General features: G+C 41.1%; 2 protein-coding genes across 3 annotated transcripts; both read left to right on the top strand.

The window, feature by feature from the left end:
* The first annotated feature begins 910 nt into the window (after positions 1 to 910).
* Positions 911 to 10081, top strand: LOC129825947 (protein Largen-like). 2 transcript variants are annotated; one of them, XM_055886101.1, is made up of 4 exons: positions 911 to 1735; positions 3742 to 4479; positions 4573 to 4652; positions 8588 to 10081. In XM_055886101.1, the coding sequence occupies exons 1-3, from the start codon at positions 1598 to 1600 to the stop codon at positions 4609 to 4611; spliced, it is 915 nt and encodes a 304-aa protein (XP_055742076.1). In that variant the 5' UTR covers positions 911 to 1597; the 3' UTR covers positions 4612 to 4652; positions 8588 to 10081. The 2 variants fall into 2 exon arrangements, with proteins under 2 accessions (XP_055742076.1, XP_055742077.1); XM_055886102.1 differs by lacking the exon at positions 4573 to 4652 and having other exon boundaries at positions 912 to 1735; positions 3742 to 4503.
* Positions 10082 to 14849: 4768 nt separating this feature from the next.
* LOC129825802 (sesquipedalian-1-like) lies at positions 14850 to 15575 on the top strand. The gene has a single exon (XM_055885943.1). It carries the CDS (start codon positions 14850 to 14852, stop codon positions 15573 to 15575), a length of 726 nt encoding a protein of 241 aa, XP_055741918.1.
* Positions 15576 to 24608: the final 9033 nt, after the last annotated feature.

Below are 24608 nucleotides of genomic sequence, written 5' to 3'. Positions count from 1 at the left end.
TATTGCAAACAGTTAAATGCAGACTTTTGCAAGGAACTTTTAACAAGGTACACCTGCTAATAAAATGACGGTAGGCCTTCATTGTAAATAAGAATGTTCTTAACTGACTTGCCTTGTTCAATAAAGGTTAGATTAAAAAAAACTTTAAATATTGAAATGCATTTCAGGTGACTACCTCATGAAGCTGGTTGAGAGAATACCAGGAGTGTGCAAAGGTGTCATCAAGCCAAAGAGTGGCTACTTTGAAGAATCTCAAATGTAAAATATATTTTGATTTGTTAAACACCTTTTTTGGTTACTACATGATTCCATATGTATTATTTCATAGTTTGATGTCTTCACTATTATTCAACAATGTTAAAAAATATTATTATTAAAGATAAACCCTTCAATGAGTAGGCGTGTCCAAACTTTTGACTGGTACTGTATATATATTTTATTTATTTATTATTATATATATTTTTGCTAGAATGGTAAGGTAGAGCTCAAAACAGGTGCGGCTCTGCTCCTCCTGCGCTGAATGACCGGTTGCCACTGCATGTCACCGTTATTATATTAAATGGTATTCACTCCCTAATGGCAAATGGCTGCATTCTTGTTCATATTTTTTCCCAGTTGTTTATGAATAAGCTTTTCATCATATCCCCCATTTGCACAAAATACTTACTTGCCAGCTTGCAATACAGTAGGCTATTTTTGCCAATAGTAGATGTGTGTACGCATGATCTAAAGTTTGCTGGGATGTGAGCACATTCTCATGTCAAGTACATTTTTTATAAATGCCAACTGCGTGAAAACTGGCGCACGCACATTTTGGCGTATATTTTGTACATATGGTACACATGGTTTATAAATGAGGCCCCAGGTGATCTGCTTCTGCGGCGCGTGCGCGTGTGTCATGCGACTACAGCTCTAAGCGCAGCCGTATAGAGACCGTTCTCTCCCCCGACGTCGGCTATCAAACACCATGGAGGCTTCGATGAAGAGGCAATGTGAAAATGGAATGATTTTCACTTGTCATTTATTCAGTAATGTAACTGCAGTTTATGAATTTAACCTATACTATATCGGACTGTCGTTGTGTAGAATATAAATATATTTTTGAGAGAGAAACTGATCAACGGGGATGCCTGGCGCAGCCAACGGACCGTTATGATTAGACTATTGGGCATGGATTCGATTGCTGTGTTCTATCCTATTTGCCTTGTTCCTTATCATTCTGTTATCATACTGGACCTGACTAGGCATCTTCAAAATTGTGAATTTGCAGTGCTTGCCACAAGGAAATGTGACTATCAGCATTTTAGTTTTTGAGAAAATGTGAAAGGTAACAGCGGAATGATCATGAGCGACTGTCGACAAACACCTCTTCAGCAACATTATATTGTATATGTTTCTTAAGATAATAGTAGTTTTGCTATGCTCTATTGCGCAGGCGTGCTCGCCGGGACGCTGTCACTGCACTTCACTACATTCTTGCGTGATGTAGCCAATAGGAATGTGAAGAAAACTGAGCAATAACATGCATCGACAAAATGGTCTTGCTTCGCCGAAAGGATTTAGTAGTGATCCTTAAAAGACATTGTGCCAACGAAGAATGTCAGGGACATCAAATGCAGAATCTTCCGAAGGAGTAGTCTCCAAAGTGAAAGTAAAAAAGCAGATCAAGACAATCATGAAGGATTTGGAGACCATCCTGGGAGACTTGAGGGATGTGGCCAAGGAACTCAAAGAGGTTAGTGGAATAGGTTTCCTTATGTCTGGCTTAAGTGGCTTTTAGACTGTTTGAGATGAACATACATGTTGTTTTTTATTTCATGCTGGTATGGTTTGGCTATTGTTTTTCTGTTGGTGGGGAGCAAAACAAGCTTATTCTATAATAAACATCTGAAGGCTCAGATATAAATAATTAAGTCCAGGGCCTACAAACATTGCATTGGCCTATCATATGTGACAATATATCTTATCAGTGAACATGAAATATATTTAGGACAGGTTGTCTATACAGAGGATGACAACGCCTTGGAGCGCATGCTTTGATTTAAGCACACAAATGATTCATGATTAATTGTTCATCTTGAAGTTCCCCGGAATGGTTTTGCATTTCATGTCATCATCTTAATACTGTCTAGCCTAGGCCTGCTGTTTCCATGAGATTTGTCTCCTGTCAAAATATACAGCAGCTCTCTCCAGGCACCTTTGTACAATATCAGGATTTTGACAGTGCTGTCATTGGGTCCAAGTTATTTAAGCTGAATAACAATTGCAATTTTACTGCATTTATTCATTCATGTCATGCTTTCTTTGTTTTATTTTAATTTCAACACATTGATCATAATAATCCTTGTTGTCTACCATCTTCCATAACCCGCAGTCTAACGTGCTTTGACATGTGGATGTCGCCAACCTATATGCTTTTGTAAGAATAGAGCTGTCCAGCTTGCTGGGGCTGAAATACTCGCCCCTATCTGACATGTTGTCACTTGGATAAGACCTACTTGCAAGATTTTTCTTACATCCTGAATTAAAATGGATATACGGCACACGTGACCTCTGAAATAATGTATTTGATTGGAATAGTAGCAGGGTCAGTGTGTTCTATTCAGGGAAGCATACACCGTCTGTTAGTCTAACAACACTGCTAAAACAACCAACCTAGAGGACATATTACAAGATTTCAGTCAATCCCATTCAAATGCAGTTATCTACTGCAACTCACACACTACACTGGCTGGATTCAAGCCTATGTTTAAGGGGAGCTGAATCCAGATGCTTGGCACGGAGAGAGAATCAACATGCCCTACAGCATGTGACACTGGATACTGTGACTCTTTTTTTTGTGGCCCACTAAATGATCGATTTATGACTGTGCATGGAGATTTCACTCTACAGGAGCTTTTCGCCCAGCCACAGTTTAATATTCCATGACATGTAGATATGCGGATATTGCTTCAATATTACATCAATGTCTTTAATTACTTCAAAATGATTTTTCAAAAGGTATACTGTATGGATACTGTTCACAGACATGGTTTGGCAAAGTATTGACTACCACTGTGTGGTGAGTAGTGAAATGTTTTCATGATATGTAAATGATCTCCGTTGGTCTTAATAGGTATTGTGTCAGTTATGGGTCACAAAGTCATTTCAGACTATCCATAATAGTTCTGAACATTGTGTCTTTTGATGCATGCATTTCAGTAATACGGGTTTATTTCTAGTCCAAATTAGTAAAGATACCTCAGGGCAGATGTAGTCATTCACTACGACACTGACTATGTAGTATATTATTATCACCTCAACCATGAATGTATGGGAGGCAGAGTATGTGCTTTCAACAATTTTAAATTAAATATGTCCACTATGTGTAAGTGCATACACACAGAATGAATTCTTATCTAAACCAGTTAGTACTGCTAATTCATAGCCAGAGGGTCCCACTTTTGAGTCTGAATACAATTTGGTGTGTTGTGTGGGTAGTTTCCTCTTACCTTACAAATACATAATGAATCAGATAATATTGTTGTGTTGCAAGTGAATCCGGCTTGAGAATACCAAATGTTAAAAGTTATTATAATAATGCATTATTTTAATAGCCAGGTTGCACATCAACAAGTGCTTCATACGGTAACATTTTGGCTGCTGCTGTATTTTGTACTCTAATAGTCTGTTATTTTGATGTCTGTCAAGCTAAATATAAGTACTGTCCGTGATAGCTCTTTTTCCTTTCTACTGGTGCAGGTTGTGCATGAGATCGACTCCCTCACGTGTGACCTACAGCTGGAGGAGGCGATGACGGACAGTTCCAAGACAGACACCCTGAACAGCAGCTGTAGCAGCACCACCACCACCACCACAGCCTCCAGCACTGACAAGATCAAGATCTACCCTGACGACGCTATCTTTAGGCCCCCGTCTGTCAGCCCTGCTGTCCTGACTGTGCTGAAGAAGCCCCACCCTCCTCTGCCGCCTCCCAGGCTGACATCTATCAAAGCGGAGGAGAACAACAAGAATCCTCCATCAGGGAACCTACTAGCCAAGGCTAACGGGACTCTTATGCGCAATGAAGTTTTCACAGGGAAGCCAAACAGAGACTTATTGTACTGCATCTCAAATAGTATTCCAGAGAAAGGACGTACGCGCATGCCTTTGCTACGGCATGAAGAGAGCAAATGCCACCAGGCCACCAGGGAGCGGGTCCGATTCAGTGAAAAGGTCCAGTATCACGGGTACTGCCCTGACTGTGACCTGCAATATGACGTCAATAACACAGATATACACTTACAGACAGAATTGACTGATGAAATGAGCCCTGTCCATCAGTGCTCCTCCTCCTCACCACCACCCCAGCTCCTGTTGGAAAATGGCAGCCTCAGCGTCAGCCATAGTTTCCCTCCTGCAAACTCGCCTTGTGTGCCTCATCCTAACCCTACCTTGAAACCACAGAAAACCATCCTCCGAAAATCAACCACCACAACGGTTTGAAAATCAACCACCACAACGGTTTGATGTTAATTACCCTTAATTAAACGTTTCAAAATGATTTATAGTGTTCTATTTCTATTTGACCAGCTTTCTACTCCAGTCAAACGTGGATTATCTAAACAATGAGAAAAAAGAGAGACAGATAATGCACACGGAGAGAATGAATGGTGAGTGAGTGCCAACCGACAACTGTCCTTGGAGTGTAAGGGGGTTTGGCAGGGTTGGGTTGAGAGAAGTAAAGTTAAATTGACTCATATTTTTGAAGGGATTCAAGAACCAGGAAGCTGTGTTAGAACATGTTATTAATTTATGCTCTTAGGTTAAACAAGAAACCTAGCTTCCCTCAAATCCGTCCGCTGCACAACACACTCTGTCTGACAGTATGGCAATAAGGTCATACCTTTTCTCAATCAATATCGCTCCACTCTCACACTTTACTTGAAGGATACAAATACTGAGCTATATTGTATTCTCCAAAAAAAAAAGTTAATTGGCCACAAAATCAACATTTTGCAATGGTCTTCTCAGTCTCCGGACTTAAAGCCCATTGTAAACCTGTGGTTTCAATTGAATAGGGCAGTCCATATGAGCCGATGAAGGATATCAAGGATCTGGAATGATTCTCTATGGAGGAATGGTCTAGGAAGCTTTCCAACGTGTTCTCCTAATCTCATAAAACATTTTAGAAAACGGCTGTGTCGTTATCCTTGTAAGGGGAGCATTATGACCCCTATCTTTTTGAGATTTGCTTTTATTTCTTGTTGAACAAAATGTCTTTCTCTGAGCAATTCAGAAAGTATTCATACCCCTCAACTTATTCCACATTTTATTGTGTTACAGCCTGAATTCAAAATGGTTAAACGAAACAAATACATGTCCACCCAGCTACACACAATAGCCCATACTGACAAAGTGAAAACATGTTCTTAGAAATCTTCGGACATTTATTGAAAATAAAATACAGAAATATCTCATTTACATAATAAGTATTCACACCCCTGAGTCAATACATGTTAGAATCCCCTTTGGCAGCGATTACAGCTGTGAGTCTTTCTGGGTTAGTCTCTAGGGGCTTTGCACACCTGGATTGTACAATATTTGCCCATTTATTCTTTTCAAAATTCTTCAAGCTCTGTCAAGTTGGTTGTTTGATCATTGCTAGACAACCATTTTCAAGTCTTGCCATAGATTATCAAGCAGATTTAAGTCAAAACTGTAACCCGACCACTGTCTTCTTGGTAAGCAACTCCAATGTAGATTTGGCCTCTCCTGCTGAAAGGTGAATTCACCTCCCAGTGTCTGGTGGAAAGCAGACTGAACCAGGTTTTCCTCTGGGGTTTTGCCAGTGCTTAGCTCCATTCCATACATTTTTGTTTATTGTGAAAAACTCCCCAGTCCTTAACAATTACAAGCATGACACAGCCACCACTATGCTTGACAATATGGAGAGTGGTACTCAGTAATGTGTTGTATTGGATTTGCCCCAAACATAACGCTTTGTATTCAGGACAAAAAGTGAATTGATTTGCCACATTTTTTGCAGTACTATTTTAGTGCCTTGTTGCAAACAGGATGCATGTTTTGGAATATTTTTATTCGATACAGGCTTCCTTCTTTTCACTCTGTCAATTAGGTGAGCATTGTGGAGTAACTACAATGTTGTCGATCCATCCTCAGTTTTCTCCTATCACCATTAAACTCTGTAACTGTTTTAAAGTCACCATTGGCCTCATTGTGAAATGCAATAAGTGCTTTGCAACTGAGTTAGGAAGGACGTCTGTATATTTGTAGTGACTGGGTGTATTGATACACTCTCCAAGTGTAATGAATAACTTCACCGTGCTCAAAGGGATATTCAATATCTTTTATTTTTACCCATCTACCAATAGATGCCCTTCTTTGCGAGGCATTGGATAACCTACTTGGTCTTTGTGGTTGAATCTGTATAGGTGTTGATTACTTGACTCAAGACATTTCAGTTTTTCATTTTTAATGAATTTGTAAAAATGTGTAAAAATGTAATTTCACTTTGACATTATGGGGTATTGTAGGCCAGTGACAAAAATCAAAATTAAATCTATTTCAAGTTCAACACAAAAAAATAGGAAAAAAGTCAAGGGGTGTGAATACTTTCTGAAGGCACTGTAGCTCCGTTTTTGTATTATTAATTTTATACAGTCTTTTTTGCTAATCTTGATTAAGGCTGCCAATAATTATGGACCTGGCTGTATATAACCATTCATCAGATGTTGGTATTTTGGTCTTAATTGACCCCATAAATGAATAGAACTGTAGTCAAACAGTCATACCCATGTGTGTATGTGGTAGGGCTTTACTATGTTATTATGCCATTCAAAACGTATGAAAACAAAGACATTTAGAACCTAAAATGGTTATTTTGCTGTCCCCATAGGAGAACCCTTTGAAGAACCCTTTTTGGTTCCAGGTAGAACCCTTTTGGTTCTAGGAAGAACCCTTTTGGGTTCCAGGTCAAACCCTTTGGGTTCATGAATTACCTTTTCCACAGAGGGTTCTACATGGAACTCGAAAGGGTTCAACCTGAAACCAAAAAGGGTTCTCCTATGGGGACAGCCAAAGAACCCTTTTGGAATTAATTAAATTAGGCATACCCTGGAGGTGGATGGAAATAGGGGCACCTCCTACTAGCAAGGCTTCTAATGAGCAGGACTAGGCTATTACTATGCTGATAGCAATCTTTCATACTGCCTTTGTACCAACACAAATGTTGACAATGCTCTAAAACGGACATGGAAAAGCAGCGTGTGTTTGAAATGTGTGTGAGACAAAGACAAAAGACAAAAAGCGGGGCGTGAAATTTTATGTTGATGTGACTCAATGCATGATCTCTTTGCTCTACTGGACAAGCTTACTAACTGCGTTCACAATTTAGATAAGGATTTGTGCTTATTCAAGCATTTAGAAAATTAGGAATGCCATGAAGGATGTAGCAATGTCAGGCTTGTGTGCTCGGTCACATTGTTGATGAGATTAGTAGAAACATTTTATTCTAGAGAAATCAAATGAAATCAATGTATTTACCTTCATCAAGAAGTACAGTGCTATTGAAAACTAACAAATTAAGAACAATTTCCAGGAAATACATAAATACATAATATAGCCTACTGAAAGGAAATGCTGAGAGATCAGTGTTGTGAGAACCTTAAAAGGGCTTCCACAAGAGTGTGCCCACACGAGCCATAGAAAGAGATATCTATCGCAATGATGAGAGAGAGAGAGAGAGAGAGAGAGAGAGAGAGAGAGAGAGAGAGAGAGAGAGAGAGAGAGAGACAGAGAGAGAGAGAGACAGAGAGAGAGAGAGAGAGGGCATGAGTTTGAGAAATGTTGTTGTGAAGCCAACTTAATCAGAGATTATTATGCCCCTTTGAAGACTATTAAAAGGAGAGACATCAGCTGCATCTCCTTTTTTTAAGGGAAAACAATATTACAATTTGGACTTGTCTATCACAGCTATGGTGACACAGCTGTCCAGATATACACTCAAGAATTTGTCAAGTGTAAGAATTGACCAAGAGGCTATGAGGAATGTATGAAACCACACACATTTAGGAAATACAGTTAGGCCTTTTATGTCACCCCTAAACTTTACAGAAACTGTAAAAAAAGGGACACTATCAACATTATACTGTTATGTGTAATCACCGTTGATGTAAGCCATTTGACTCTGACAATTAGATAAAGACAGCCCAATCTTCAGTCCAAGTACAAAGCATTCAAGTTGACCAACATCTGTGAGTTACAAACTGTTAGGTTCCAACAACATACAGGATTATTGATGTTGGCTATTATTCTGTTGCTGCATGTGCATGTTTTATAAGAGAATGTTCTATTTTGTTCACTCTTTTGTGATTAGATGAAAAAAAAGGTGTACAATGCAGCCTTGAATGCTCTGAAAGGAATTGTGCAACAATGTCTGACAAAAAAACGTTTATTTGAATTGTGGTCATGTTCTTTTTTTAATCTCTTCATTCCCATAGCTGCAGCTGTTTATGCAAGTTCAATTGCATTTCCCTCTTATTGTCAGAATGCTCATATGCATGTGTTTTCCTTGTTTCCCCTGCAGGTCCTTCTGGGTAAGAGTGGAAACAGCCTTCGCTGACATTAAGCTGATCAACTACACTTCATCATACAGTCACTGAGAACGATGCCCCCTACCTCTGACAGAACATCCCCCAGAACCCCCGAGCCATGGCCAAATAATTCATCCTCACAGAGAGAGAACATTGGAAGTCCTCAAGTCATAGTCTTACTCACGGAGAAGTATGGCAGAAGTTCAAATGTAATGGAAAAATAAGATGAAAACATTGTGTCCAAGTGGGACTGGTTCATTTACAACTGAAATTAAGATTTTCTGTTTAGTCATAGGTTAAACTGATGTCCCCAGCATTCGGAGAACTCTTCCAGGTGGAATTCTACTCATAACAGTCTCAACTCCTGTTGAGAGGGCAAGAGAGAGAGAGCGTGCGCGAGAGAGAAAAAAACATGGTCAATATTTTAAAGCCATAATTTGAACAAGAAAAGACCCACTCGGTTACCGTTTTTAGCTCTGTGAATTGTGCTATATTTGCCTTGAAGATAACATATTTGACATAAACATCCAGTGAAATCTGGTAATCTGCAGTGACTGCTCTGAAGATAGAAGCCGCAACATGGTCCTCTAACGTCTATACTGTGGTAGGGTGTGAAAAACATAAATGTGTCCTTTTGCAAATCCAACATACAATATGAGGCAAGTTGAATGCCTCAGAAATTGTAATGGAGGCTGGTCACTCATTTGTGTTCTGAATATGTTGTGCATATTGAAATCTATGTATGTTCAATGTCATGCAAGTTACTTGCAAAGATATGGCATACAGCTTTAAACAACTCTCAAAGACAGAATCATTTGCATCAAATTGTATTTGTATATATTTAGAGTCATTTTCTACAGAGATTTTAACATAAAATAATCTAATATTTTTGATATTCCATGGGATGAGAGTAGTATTTTGAAGAAGACTGTCACACTTTTGAAATACATGTATCTCTGCAGGGCATATGTGGATATTCTATTTCTATAGTGAGAGAGTATTTATATAGATTTTAAAGAACAAACATGTTATCGTTATGTTACAGGGGTGTCAAAAAATGCGTAGCACATGAAAGCAAACTAGATTAAACCAAATACAGTACATTGTTGTGCTCATCAGAGGAGGCATGATGCTGAATGAATGCACGACTGATTCTTCTTCCACCTCATCCTGTCATCACTGTGGTCTCCTATGCATTTACTGGAGAGGCTGTTGAGACATGCTGCCTCTTCAACAAACTGGAGTGCACCTCACTTTTGCCCACCCTTAGCTGATGTGGACTTTGTGACTGTGTGTCCTTGTCTCTCTGGACCACTAATGACTTCGCTTTGAAGAGGATGGAACGTAACAAAACAAACGTTGTCAATGACGTGTCGGGAAAACAATGTACATGTCCACATCTTTATAAATAATTTGCACTTTGCACTTATGTTAGTCTTTATACTTTGTGGACTTTTAATATGTGAATTACAGGATCATTTCAAGTATGTGTGTTTATTGTGTTGATTTTACATGTCAAAGCTTTTTGAAAGGTCAATGACCTACAGTATATCACCCTCTGTAGGTCAAATGAAAAAGTAACTATTACAGCAAGCTACTACAATGTCATTATCTCAATCTCAAACATAAGAGGCAAAAGGAAGAAAAACAGAATAGATATTTTAATTATTGTATTGCATGAACCATGGGCTTGTGTGATCCATCCACTGTCCCAAGTAGACCTTCAATGTAACTTCCACCGACTTCACTCCTTGTCTTTTGTCTAAAGTCAGTTGCTTTCGCCTTACCACTCAAACGAGTCCAATGACTGTGTATATATGAATGGACAAAGCCATCGATCACGTGACACCATTCGTTCCTATGGGAAGACTCAATAGCGCATTGAAGCCAAATGAAGTCGGTTAAGACGGCGTCTCACGGAGACATAACATGCGCAGTTTGAGCTACTCCAGGAAGTCAAGTTGCAGGCTAGCTCAGTGCTGCCTCCTCTCATTGAGTAACTCAAGTTGAAGGCCGACCGGGGCACTGCAGGCTGCCATTAGCAACAAAGATATCCTTATAACTACTTCTGTGTGCGATTTTTAAAATCATCAGTTCAAGGACTTATAACTGGTGTATTATAAGCAATTATTGGTACCGTGATTGTCTTCCAATTTTTGTTTTTATTTACATGAAGATTGACCACGAAGACTGCGATTTTTCTATTCACTATAATAAGGGATCCTGTTTTCTGCTAACAATGTCATCTTGAAATGTTTGCCCCCTCTCATGGAAGGTACGTAATTTTCCCCAAGCAGTTACCCATACTTGACGCATCGACCAAAGATGGTGGATAAATTAAGATAGTTCACGCAGAACAGTTGAAACTGTAGCAGCAGCACGACCAGGTGGACTGGGGACAGGCAGAAGTCATCAGGCCAGGTAGTCCTGAAGCATGATCCTAGGGCTCAGGTCGTCCGGTAGGGGAGGGAGAGAGGGAGAGAGATAGAATTATAGGGAGCATACTTAAATTCACACAGGACACCAGATAAGACAGGAGAATTACACCTGATATAACAGACTGACCCTAGCCCCACAGCACAAGGACTATTGCAGCATAGATACTGGAGACTAAGATGGGTGGGTCGGAGGACACTATGGCCACATCCAACGATACCCCCAGACAGGGCCAACCAGGCAGGATATAATCCCACCCACTTTGCCAAAGCACAGCCTCCACACCACCTGACGGATATTAACAGACCTTCAACTTACAACTCTGAGACCAGGCTGAGTATAGCCCCTGAATACCTCCTCCACTTCACCTCACGAGCCCGAGGGGGCACAAAACAGAACAGGAAGATCACGTCTGTGACTCAACCCACTCAAGTAACGCACCCCTCCTAGGGACTGCATGGAAGAGCACTAGTAAGCCAGTGACTCAGACTCCGTAATAGGGTCAAAAGCAGAGAGTCCCAGTGGAAGCCGGCCAGGCAGAGACAGCAAGGGCAGTTCGTCGCTCCAGTGCCTTGCCGTTCACCTTCGCACCCCTGAGCCAGACTACATTCAATCATAGGACCTACTGAAGAGATGAGTCTTCAGTAAGGACTTAAAGGTCGAGACCGAGTCTGCGTCTCTCACACGGATAGGCAGATCATTCCATAAAAATTGAGCTCTATAGGAGAAAGCCCTGCCTCCAGCTGTTTGCTTAGAAAATCTAGGGACAATAAGGAGGCCTGCATCTTGTGACCGTAGCGTACGTGTCGGTATGTACGGCAGGACCAACTTGGAGAGATGGGTAGGAGCGAGCCTATGTAATGCTTTGTAGGTTAGCAGTTAAACTTTGAAATCAGCCCTATCCTTAACAGGAAGCCAGTGCGGGGAGGCTAGCACTGGAGTAATATGATCACATTTTTGGGTTCTAGTCAGGATTCTAGCTACAAAGTAGCCTTTGCTTACCTGGCAGAATATCATGATTCTTTGCGTCAATCCAGTGGCCATTTGTTTTGCAAACTCCATCTCATGTGCGCTACAGAAACACTGCTAACCAAACAACATTGCAACGTGCCTGCACACTTGAATTAAATGGTCACAACTAAAAAAATCTACATTTCTTGTTTTTTTCTGCAGACCTCAAAAGTGGTCTTGTGATGTGATTTAAGCATTTATGTGTACTTAGAACATCCAATTCAGTTGTTTTTCTATAAAAAAGTGTTGATTTGAGAGCAAAAGTTTGGAACCACCAAGACCCATTGTAACGGCGATCCTCCTCCTCTCCCTCTTCGGAAAAGGAGGAGTATTGAGGGAACCAAGGCGCAGCGAAGTTTGAATACATATTTATTAAACAAGACGAAAAAACGAACACGAACTACACTTGAAATGATACAAAATAACAAACGACGTAGACTGACCTAAACATGAGAACTTACAAAGACACGAAGAACGCACGAAATGGAAACAGACTACATAAACCGAAACAGTCCCGTGTGGTACGAAATAACATACAGACACGGAAGACACTCACCCACAAACAAACAGTGAGAACGCCCTACCTAAATATGACTCTTAATTAGAGGAAAACGCAAACCACCTGCCTCTAATCAAGAGCCATACCAGGCAACCCAAAACCAACATAGAAACAGATAACATAGACTGCCCACCCAAAACTAACGCCCTGACCAATTACACATACAAAAACAACATAAAACTGGTCAGGACCGTTACACCCATCCTAGAGCTGGCCGCCCGGCCAAACTCAGAAATCGAGGTGCGAAGGCCCTTGGTCAGGGAGGTGACCAAGAACCCAATGGTCACTCTGACAGAGCTCCAGAGTTCCTTTGTGGAGATGGGAGAGCCTTCCAGAAGGACAACCATCTCTGCAGCACTCCACCAATCAGGCCTTTATGCTAGAGAGCCAGATGGAAGCCCCTCCTCAGTAAAAGGCACATGACAGCCCACTTGGAGTTTGCCAAAAGGCACCTAAAGGACTCTCAGACTATGAGAAACAAGATTCTCTGGTCTGATGAAATCAATATTTAACTCTTTGGCCTGAATGCCAAGCTTCAAGTCTGGAGGAAAGCTGGCACCATCACTACGGTGAAGCATGGTGGTGGTAACATCATGCTGTGGGGATGTTTTTCAGCGGCAGGGACTGGGAGACTAGGCAGGATTGAGGGAAAGATGAACAGAGCAAAGTACAGAAGGATTCTTGACAAAAACCTGCTCCAGAGCGATCAGGATGTGGTTGATTAAGATGAATCCAATACAAAAAAACGTATCTCTATGTTTTTACATTTTATTGTGCTTATTACAATTCCACGGGGGTGTGGACATCGACTTTAGTCTTTTTTCAAACCAACTTGCATAAACCTAAAACGGACCCTTACCCTAACCTTAACCAAACCCTTAACTCTGACCCTAACCCTTACCCTAACCACATTTTTAAAATAAATTCTGTCCGTATAGCCTTTTCCAATTGACACACTCCTCAAGCACTTATCCAGGTATTGGTCTTTGGATTAAGGAAGGAGAGGAGAGACTTCCATTGAAACAGAAAAAGATTGGGAGTGGGATGTTGACCCCCAGAGGTCTGATGTCTCGTTCCCTCTTCCGCCTCTGGCTTCAACAACACTGCAAGGTATGAGAAAAAAAAACCCTGATGGACATGGGACAACTGTCATACCCAATTTAAAAAAATATATATATAAATATTACCAACGTATCATAAAGTAGGCTACCCTGTTTTACGGTGAGCAAACTGCACTTGCTGAAGTTTACTGTCTGGACCAAAAACATTTAGCTAGGCAGATAGTAGGGGCAGCAAACTATAGTTTTTTTGTGACCGTTGTCTTTTTTCTACTTTCCCTGGTTGGATTGACTAGCTAACACTGGGGTGTATTTATTACGCTGATTATGTGCCTAGCATACTCCCTTAACTATCTACTACTAACCGTAGCTCTAACCATAACCTTAACCCTTATTCTAACCCTAAATTTAACCAGTACCCTAGCCTTAGCCCTGTCCCTTACCCTAACCTTTATTCTAATTCAGCGTAATCCCAAATGCGGTCCTGGGGACCCCAAGGTGTGCATGTTTTGGTTTTTGCCGTAGCACCACACAGCTGATTCAGTGTAATATTTTGCAGTATACTATTTTCTATTTCAACTCCAGCAAAAGGCGAGAGGAGGGATGTTGAATTCTGAGTTCCAAGGCTGTTGTGAGGTTAACCTGGACTGTGAAGGATTCACTTACTGGATATGAGATAGACCTATGAGGATACCCCTCATCTACATCCAGTCTTTGAGGCACTAATTGACTGAAAATGCTGTTAAATGTAAAAGCACATTTTTGCACCCGAACCCTGTAGTAGCCTAATACTTAAAAAATGCATCACTGAAAAGACTTGTCTGGACATGTGAAAGCTACTGTATGTGGCAGAGCACTCGCCTTCACCTGTCCAATCGTATTACGGCAATGCCATTAGGCTAAGTGCGGATCTTGCTAGCAGAGACCATTACAGTGACCTCTTGCATGACCCCAGGCATCTCGTAAACAAATCCAAATAATTCAAGACGTTGCACTACACTACTTGTAACCTACAAATGGGTAGACAGGACGTTTGTTTACAGTAGTCTAATCCTAGACGCTTCTAAACCGTATTGTGAAAGATGATTACCTAAATAATTCATACATCATCTTATTGATGAGTTTGACTAGTAACCAGATGCTGTATTGTACTTGTTCTATTATTAAGGACTCCCCTGTGGAGGGAGAGTAATGAAGCTGAACGAATGTAGTGTGGCTCACTATGCCACCTGCTGCTCGCCGCCAGACATGATGGGTTTTCTGTTCAAGAAGGGGGAGTGGAACACAGCCTACCACAGGCGCTGGTTCATCCTGAAGGGCAACATGCTATTCTACTTTGAGGAGTGTGAGAGCCAGGAACCCAACGGCGTCATCGTGTTGGAGGCCTGCACCATGATGCTCTGCAAATCAGCTGAAGAGCTCGCCTTTACCATCAAGTTTGACTGCGCCAAGGTGTGTGTCTACAAGATGGCGGCGGAGAACCAGGCAGCCATGGAATCTTGGATGAAAGCTGTGTCACGAGCCAGCTTCGGCTACATGCGCCTGGTGGTGTGGGAGCTGGAGGAGATCCAGGATGCGCCTGGACGGCTGCAGGGCATGCCCAAGTCCTCCAGGAAGGTTGTGGTGGTGGCACGCTCCAAATCAGGAACATCATCCAGTGCTGCCCTGGTGCCCTCTTCCCTGGTTACAGGTTCAGCTGTCGCACAGGGGGAGACTCATACCCACAGCCTTCAGGAGGAGGTGCAACTCCTTTCAGGAAATTCTAAAGATAGTAAGCCCTCTGCTCAGGTCAATGGGTGCGCAGAGTGCCCCCCCTCTGGTGTGCCGTGGGAGGGGAACAGAAATGGGAACGGAGGGGGCGATGTGGTCAGGCCTCCGCATGTGCCTCCGCGCAGTAGGGGTGCGTCTCTCTCCTGAATTTTGCTTCTCCCAATTTCACGACTGGTACAGAAAATAGGTTGCTGAACTGAGGGTGGAGTGGCTTCAGAGCTAGTTAGGTGCCCCTCCCACCTCACAGCCCAACATTAGAAAGGGTACTTGTCACCTCGCACAATTGTTTCACCCCAAAATACCTTGATTTTAATGTGAGAGTGTGCCCTTGTAATTCCAAACGCTGTCTTGGGGCAGTCTGGGAAGCTGGCTGGTTTGCTAAAAGCAGCACTTTCCTGGTAGTTTTAGCTGTCATGGGCCATCGGTAGTATGATGTGTTGTCATATGACTTTACTGTCACTTAATTGTATGTGAGAGTATGGTATTTCAAAGAAAAGCTTTGTATTTACACATTTCTGGTTATTTTGTATTTTTTAAATCTTAAACTACAATTGAATCAACTATTTTATCACATTTTATATCATTGTTGTTTTCTACCATTTTTCTATACACAAAGGATGACCCCTGAATGTTATTGAATTGAGTATGTCTGACAGATGATAGAAATCAGTATATCGGTACGTACAGTACCAGTCAAAAGTTTGGACACACCTACTCATTCAAGGGTTTTTCTATTTTCTTGTCACGTAGCTAGGAGTGGTGGGTGTGGAGTCAGGCGCAGAGAGCAGAGGTTTCGGGAAAAAACATATTTATTTCGGTAAGTAAATGGTCACGCCAAAACAACAGGCGAAAATAATGACCGACCCAAAACAGGACACCAAACAGTCCGGAAAATATAAAACATAACCATCCACAAACAAAACAGAGAACAAGCCCGCACAAAAGCAGGAGGGCATAAAAGGCTTAAATAGCCCTGAAACAACCCCCAAACAAGAAACAGGTGAAACCAATACAGACATAACCAACAGAAAAAGAAAAGTGAATCGGTGGCAGCTAGTAGACCGGTGACGACGACCGCCGAGCGCCGCCCGAACAGGAAGAGGAGCCACCTTCGGTGGAAGTCATGACATTTCTACAAAATATTATCTATATTTGAGATTCTTCAAAGTAGCCACCCTTTGCCTTGATGACAGCTTTGCACACTGTTGGCATTCTCTCAACCAGCTTCATGAGGTAGTCACCTGGAATGCATTTCAATGAACAGGTGTGCCTTGTTAATTAAAAGTACATTTCTTATTGCGTTTGAGCCAATCAGTTGTGTTGTGTCATGGTAGGGGTGGTATAGAGAAGATAGCCCAATTTGGTAAAAAAACAAGTCCGTATTATAGCAAGAACAGCTCAAATAAGCAAAGAGAAACGACAGTCCATCATTACTTTAAGACATGAAGGTCAGTCAATCCGGAAAATTTCAAGCACTTTGAAAGTTTCTTCATGTGCAGTCGCAAGAACGATCAAGCCTTAGGATGAAACTGGCTCTCATGAGGACCGCCACAAGAAAGGAAGAGCCAGAGTTAAGTTCATTAGAGTTAACTGCACCTCAGATTACAGTCCAAATAAATGCTTCACAGAGTTCAAGTAATAGATACATCTCAACATCAACAGTTCAGAGGAGACTGCGTGATTTGTTTCACATTTCTTTGGTTACTATGTAGTTTTCATCGTTTTGATGTCTTCACTATTATTCTACAATGTACAAAATAGTTTAAACCCTGGAATTAGTAGTTGTGTCCAAACTTTTGACTCGTACTGTACATTGTTGAAAATATGAATTTTATGATGTTTTACCAGAAGTCTTGAAATGGGAACCATTGAAGAATGAACACGGTTTCATTATTTCTTTAAACCACAATGATTATGCTCATGCCATGGATTACATATTTTGGAAATTGTTCTTTCTCTTTAACCTGTGCCTTATGATTTTCCTCCCAAGCCTGTCATTGACAATTCGACACACAATATTGGTCCGTCTAATAATGACAGAGTACCCTCTGCCTTCATCTCTGCCTTTTGTTTTTGCTAAAGCCACATCTCAGTGGAATTTTGTTCATTTGTGACATTTAGCCAGATTTAACGCAAAGTATTATCATTAGTACCTTTAAAAATATATATATATATGATTTTCAATAATGGAATATCGAGATATTTTTGCGTTTTTTCTTTCCTGGTCACACCATCCTAACCTGGTAGCTTCAGACAACACTGTTGTGTTACTTGTCATGTAGGACAAGGAACAACAACAAGATCTGTGACCTGGCTAAACTATACTCTTTTATTGATTTCTTCTAGAGAAGGATGGACTGTGAGGCTGGAGGTGGTGATACAGATGTGATTATGACTAACCCTCACTGTTGCTGGGTGAAAGATGATCAGTTGTAATTTACTCATTATTATATTATTATTACATCAATTTCTCTGACACTAGGAGATCATTTTTGTACTTACTGGTTATATACCTAGTTACATTTCCCTTTTTAATGACATGATATTTGGAGTATGTCAAATTATCGGATGAGACATTTCAAATATCTGTAAGGTCCCTCAATGGAGTACTACATTTCAAGCACATATTCAACCACAAAGACCAGGGAGGTTTTTCAATGATTCGCAAAGAAGGGCACCGATTGGTATAAGTGTAAAAAAAAATAAAAAAAAGCAGATGCTGAATGTCCCTTTGAGCATGGGGAAGTTATTAATTATACCCAGTCACTACAAAGATACAGGCATCCTTCCTAACTCAGTTGCTGGAGAGGAAGAAAACTGCTCAGGGATTTCACAATGAAGCCAATCGTGATTTTAAAACAGTTAAATAGTTTGATGGTTGTGATATGAGAACTGAGGATGGATCAACAACATTGTAGTTACTCCACAAAACTAACCAACAGAGTGAAAAGAAGGAAGCATGTATAGAATACATATATTCCAAAATCCTGTTTGCAACCACGCACTTAGGTAATACTGCAAAAAATGGAGGAAAGAAATTCACTTTTTGTCCTGAATACAAAGGGTTATGTTTGGTGCAAATCCAATACAATACATCACTCAGTATCACTCATCATATTTTCAAGTATGGTGGTGGCTGCATCATGTTATGGATATGCTTGTCATTGGCAAGAACTAGGGAGGTTTTTTGGGGATAAAAAGGAAAGGAATAAAGCTATTAGCACAGGCAAAATGTTGTCTGCTTTCCAATAGACACTGGGAGACAAATTCACCTTTCAGCAGGACAATAACCTAAAACACAAGTCCACATCTACACTGGAGTTGCTTACCAAGACAACATTGAATGTTTCTCAGTGGCCTAGTTACAGTTCTGACTCAAATCAGCTGGAAAATCTATGGAAAAACTTCAAAATGGCTGTCTTGACTCGTACTGTTAATACTTACGTAAATGAGAAATTTCTGTATTTAATTTTCAATAAATTAGCTAACATGAAATAAGCAGGAGATACAGAGGAACCTATATGTCACTTAATTAAACAAATTTAAAAAGCTCCTTATTTTATCCAATTGTTTATCCTCGATTTCAGTGTTTGAATGAATACATTTATGTTGAACAGATTCTCTATTGGCTGGAATACCTTTTTGAGGGTAAACTGATGCCAGTTTATCTGTGTTGGCATTGGCATGTCTGTAGAATGTTTGTGAATAAGGATGGGTGTCCCGCTAGCGGGACAACTTCTGGTGAAACTGAAGGGCGCGCAATTCAAATAAACAATCATAAAAATGATGGATATTAAACATTTAGGAACATTCAAGTGTCTTATATCGGTTAAAAGCTTAAATTCTTGTTAATCTAACTGCACTGTCCGATTTACAATAAGCTTTACCACGAAAGCATGCCATGCGATTGTTTGAGGATGGCGCCCCACATCAAAATATTTTCCCACCGGCACAGGTTTCATGAATTCACAAATAGCGATTAAATATTCACTTACTTTTTGAAAATCTTCCTCTGATTTGTCCAAAGGGTCCCAGCTATAACATGTAGTGTCATTTTGTTATATAAAATCCTTCTTGATATCCCAAAAAGCCTGTTTAGTTGGCGCCGTTGATTTGAGTAATCCACTCGTTCAACATGCCAAGATAGGAATGCAAAAATCTTCCCCTCTTCCCCTCAAAATATGTTTCTATTAAATCCTCAGATACCCTAAAATGTAATTAAACTATAATATTTCATACGGAAAGAAGTATGTTCAATAGGAAAACGTTATTAGCAGGTCCTCTTCTTCGCGCGCGCATACACAAATTTCCAAGTCTGTATCCCTGTGGTAAAACGTATTATTCTTCCTCATTTTGGTAGTAACAAGCCTGAAACCTTGAATATTGAGTGCTGAAACACAGTGGAAGCCATAGGAATTGCACCCTGAGAGCTAGATTTCAGAATGTCCCTTAACTTTCCATTGTAAGAGCATGGGCTCTCAAAAAAAAATCTGTTTGGTTTTTCTTTGGATTTTCTCCTATCATATAAATTGTGCTATAGTCTCCTACATTATTTTAACATTTCTACAAACGTCAAAGTGTCTTCTTTCGAATTGTACCAATTATATGCATATCCTGGCTTCAGGGCCGGAGCAACAGGCAGTTTACTTTGGGCACATCAGTCAGGCGGAAATTGAGAATAAAGGACCTTAGCCCTAACAAGTTTAAATTAACGTGAGTGAGGAAACATAAATGCACGGCTTGAATCAACATCAGGCGACGAGTCCAGAGGGGACAATAGGAAATCAAAACATTTTACTCCACCAGATGTCGCTTCAAAGAAATGTCTAGGTGACTTCTCAAATTGGGGTATGAAAGCTGTATGGAATGGGTGAATATTATAAATTGTATGGCCAAATCTACAACAAGACAATTTGTGTTTTTATTTATTAGTGTTATAAGGATGTAATGTGTTGTTTTTTAACACTAAACTTTAAGTCTAACATGATAGTCTAAATAATAATTCAAATAACTTACCATACAGCATTGAATAATTTTTGTAACTTTATTCTTGCACATTTCACTTGTTCTGTTTCCCCAAAATATCAATACGAAATGAACTTGTTTTATGAGCTACTTTAAATAATTACATTTATATTGAATGCATAAGCTAGCCTAATCTTCTAGGGGGTGAAACCCAGTGCTTGACTTGGTCTGAAATAAGTGCTGGCAGGGGCACAACTTTGGTTTTAGAAGTGAGCGGGACATTCTTTTTGCATATATATATTTTTTTAATCCAGTCAGATAAACACTTCAAACAGCCTACCCGACGCTCGGAGGCGTCCGCATGGTCCTAAAGAACACCCTACTCGTTTTGTATCACATTCCAATGATAAAACTCAAAAAGGCAATTTCAGAATCCCCACGTCCCCAGTGAAAGTTGTGCCCCTGGGTGCTGGTACTCAATTAATCCATGCTTTTATTACTTCTAGATTAGACTTCTGCAATGCTCTACTTTCCGGCTACCCGGATAAAGCACTAAATAAACTTCAGTTAGTGTTAAATACGGCTGCTAGAATCCTGACTAGAACCCAAAATTTTTAGCATATTACTCCAGTGCTAGCCTCCCTACACTGGCTTCCTGTTAAGGCAAGGGCTGATTTCAAGGTTTTACTGCTAACCTACAAAGCATTACATGGGCTTGCTCCTACCTATCTTTCCGAGTTGGTCCTGCCGTACATACCTACACGTATGCTACGGTCACAAGACGCAGGCCTCCTAATTGTCCCTAGAATTTCTAAGCAAACAGCTGGCGGCAGGGCTTTCTCCTATAGATCTCAATTTTTATGGAATGGTCTGCCTACCGATGTGAGAGACGCAGACTCGGTCTCAACCTTTAAGTCTTTACTGAAGACTCATCTCTTCAGTAGGTCATATGATTGAGTGTAGTCTGGCCCAGGAGTGTGAAGGTGAACGGAAGGCTCTGGAGCAACGAACCGCCCTTGCTGTCTCTGACTGGCCGGTTCCCCTCTCTCCACTGAGATTCTCTGCCTCTAACCCTATTACAGGGGCTGAGTCACTGGCTTACTGGTGCTCTTTCATGCCGTCCCCAGGAGTGGTGCGTCACTTGAGTGGGTTGAGTCAATGACGTTATCTTCCTGTCTGGGTTGGTGCCCCCCCTTGGGTTGTGCCGTGGCGGAAATCTTTGTGGGCTATACTCTGCCTTGTCTCGGGATGGTAAGTTGGTGGTTGAAGATATCCCTCTAGTGGTGTGGGGGCTGTGCTTTGGCAAAGTGGGTGGGGTTATATCCTTCCTGTTTGGCCCTGTCCGGGGGTATCATCGGATGGGGCCACAGTGTCTCCTGACCTCTCCTGTCTCAGCCTCCAATATTTATGCTGCAGTAGTTTATGTGTCGGTGGGCTAGGGTCAGTTTGTTATATCTGGAGTACTTCCTGTCTTATCCGGTGTCCTGTGTGAATTTAAGTATGCTCTCTCTAATTCTCTCTTTCTCTCTTTCTTTCTCTCTCTCGGAGGACCTGAGCCCTAGGACCATGCCTCAGGACGACCTGGCATGATGACTCCTTGCTGTCCCCAGTCCACCCGGCCGTGTTGCTGCTCCAGTTTCAACTGTTCTGCCTGCGGCTATGGAACCCTGACCTGTTCACCGGACGTGCTACCTGTCCCTGACCTGCTGTTTTCAACTCTCTAGAGACCGCAGGAGCGGTAGAGATACTCTTAATGATTGGCTATGAAAAGCCAACTGACATTTACTCCTGAGGTGCTGACTTGCTGCACCCTCGACAACTACTGTGATTATTATTATTTGACCATGCTGGTCATTTATGAACATTTGAACATCTTGGCCATGTTCTGTTATAATCTCCACCCAGCACAGCCAGAAGAGGACTGGCCACCCCTCGTAGCCTGGTTCCTCTCTAGGTTTCTTCCTAGGTTTTGGCCTTTCTAGGGAGTTTTTCCTAGCCACCGTGCTTCTACACCTGCATTGCTTGCTGTTAGGGGTTTTAGGCCGGGTTTCTGTACAGCACTTTGAGATATCAGCTGATGTACGAAGGGCTATATAAATACATTTGATTTGATTGGATTTGATTTTGTGTGCCATCACTGTTTATATTAAGGTGCAGGAGAGCCACAATACTTTTGAGCTAATATTCTGTAAGAGGGACAGGAGCTCAAGCAGTAGAACATTTTAGGTGCCGGAACTCAGCTCAAGTGTCCTCCTGCCCAAGTCAAGCACTGGTGAAACCTGAAAACATGCACTCGACCACTCTACCAATTTTGACAGCGGAAATGAGGCCAACTTTTTTCCATGTAGAGTTTCATCTGTGTGAAGCCAGAAAAGCCAACCAACAGCTGCCTACAAACATGCCCTTATCTCTGTGATATGCAAAATAAAAGTCCTGCGAATAAATGGCATACGAACGTCATAGTATTGGAGTATTTTATGTTACATTCTCATTAAACATGATTATATATAGGCTACACGGGTCATTTCACCAACAGGATTCCTTTTGGTTAGTGTAATTTGGTCAAAACGTTTTATTTGACCTTATTTTAACATTGTCAATCAATCAATTAAATGTATTTATTAAGCCCTTTTTACATCAGCCGATGTCACAACATTGTCATAAAGAGCACACGTTCAAATTCATAAAAAAGCATTTCTTCCCCATCTCAAGAGGTTTCAAATTAAGAACAATTACTATAGTAAGTGTCAATTAAAGTAACAGGGTTGAAGTTTTCATTTTAAATCAGCCATAACTCCCCTTCTGACAGGTGGAATGGACACTTCTTCAACATAATGGGCTATTTGAATGCAAGCTTCACAAAAAAATGTGGAATTGTCAAAACGTGTCTGGCTTATCTATCTATGGATATCAGGTTTGACATGTTATGCCCGACCTGCTCAGTTTTCCACCACAAAACACATGAAAATGGCCCAAAAGAGCCGAACCAGCTCACCTGCTTTCACACTATGATTTGACTACTTATTAATGTTCAATGTTTCTTTAGAAAAAAAATAATTATGATTTTTTTTCACCACGTTAAAATGAGGGTTCAGTTCACTAAACAGGGTTGACTTTAAAATGAGCGACAAACCTAAATGAATCACTAATCATGTGAAACAAATAATCTTCAGAAATGTCAAAGCAACAAAGTAACTAACTAGGGCTTTAGAATTATAGTGAAAGCTTGGGGTCATTTTTTGGTTAAGTGGTTTAAAATCTACCTTGAAGTCGGAAAAGCTGGAGGGACATGTCAAAATGCTGATTATTTGGCACTTTAGAAAGTCTTTATTCATCTTAAAAATCTGATTTATGGGGCCTCCCGATTGGCGCAGTGGTCACTATAGACCACTGAGGCGTCACTATAGACCCAGGTTCGATCCCAGGCTGTGTTACAGCTGGCCATGACTGGGAGACCTATGATGCCGCGCACAATTGTCCCAGCATCGTCCGGGTTAGGGGTGGGTTTGGCTTGCCGGGTTGTCCTTGTCCCATCATGCTCTTGTGGCTGGCCGGGATCTTGTAAACTGACTGGTTGCCAGTTGTAGGGTGTTTCCTCCGACACATTGATGCAGCTAGGTTCCGTGTAAAGTGATCAGTGTGTCAAGAAACAGTGCTGCTTGGCTGGGTCTAGTTCCGGAGAACACATGTCTCTCCTGAGTCCGTATGGGAGTTGCAGTGATGGGACAAGACTAACTACCAATTTGGGAGAAAAAGGGGTATTTATTGACGTCAGATACCATAGGTTGATGATAGAGGAGGTTTTGTTGAAAAGGTATAATACCCATATCGTCGACCTACGGATATGCCATAGCCATGAATTTTCTGCAGCACCATGTTCAGCAGCCCGACTACATTGCTACATCATTGACTAGGCATCAGATTGTTAGATCATATGATGTGGTTAGCTGCTATGTTAAATACCTATCCAGCCGTTGTAAGATTTGACATGCATCTGCATGTCAGGAACAGGAACTCTGAAGAACGGTGTTCACCGTTTTGCAGAAAGGTGACATTCGACTCATTCAGTGCAAATCTTCACGCAACGTAGCAAAACTAACCTCAGCAACAGTAGTGTAAAAACTGGTTAGAGTAGTGATTGGATAAAGGACTGTATCTTGATGTTGCTGGTTCGAGGTGGAGCCATCATGGTGCTGTGTCCATTAAAACACAGAG

The sequence above is a fragment of the Salvelinus fontinalis genome, chromosome 28, assembly GCF_029448725.1.
Source record: "Salvelinus fontinalis isolate EN_2023a chromosome 28, ASM2944872v1, whole genome shotgun sequence".
NCBI lineage: Eukaryota > Metazoa > Chordata > Actinopteri > Salmoniformes > Salmonidae > Salvelinus > Salvelinus fontinalis.
This window is presented reverse-complemented; position numbering and strand designations above follow the sequence as displayed.

What these genes read in the sequence shown, in the direction of transcription:
- LOC129825947 (XM_055886101.1), top strand. Translation starts at nt 1,598, where the DNA reads ATGTCAGGGACATCAAATGCAGAATCTTCCGAAGGAGTAGTCTCCAAA. An exon ending in TGGCCAAGGAACTCAAAGAG is followed by an intron (nt 1,736 to 3,741) that starts GTTAGTGGAATA and finishes CTACTGGTGCAG; the next exon opens with GTTGTGCATGAGATCGACTC. An exon ending in GAAAATCAACCACCACAACG is followed by an intron (nt 4,480 to 4,572) that starts GTTTGAAAATCA and finishes CTATTTGACCAG; the next exon opens with CTTTCTACTCCAGTCAAACG.
- LOC129825802 (XM_055885943.1), top strand. Translation starts at nt 14,850, where the DNA reads ATGAAGCTGAACGAATGTAGTGTGGCTCACTATGCCACCTGCTGCTCG.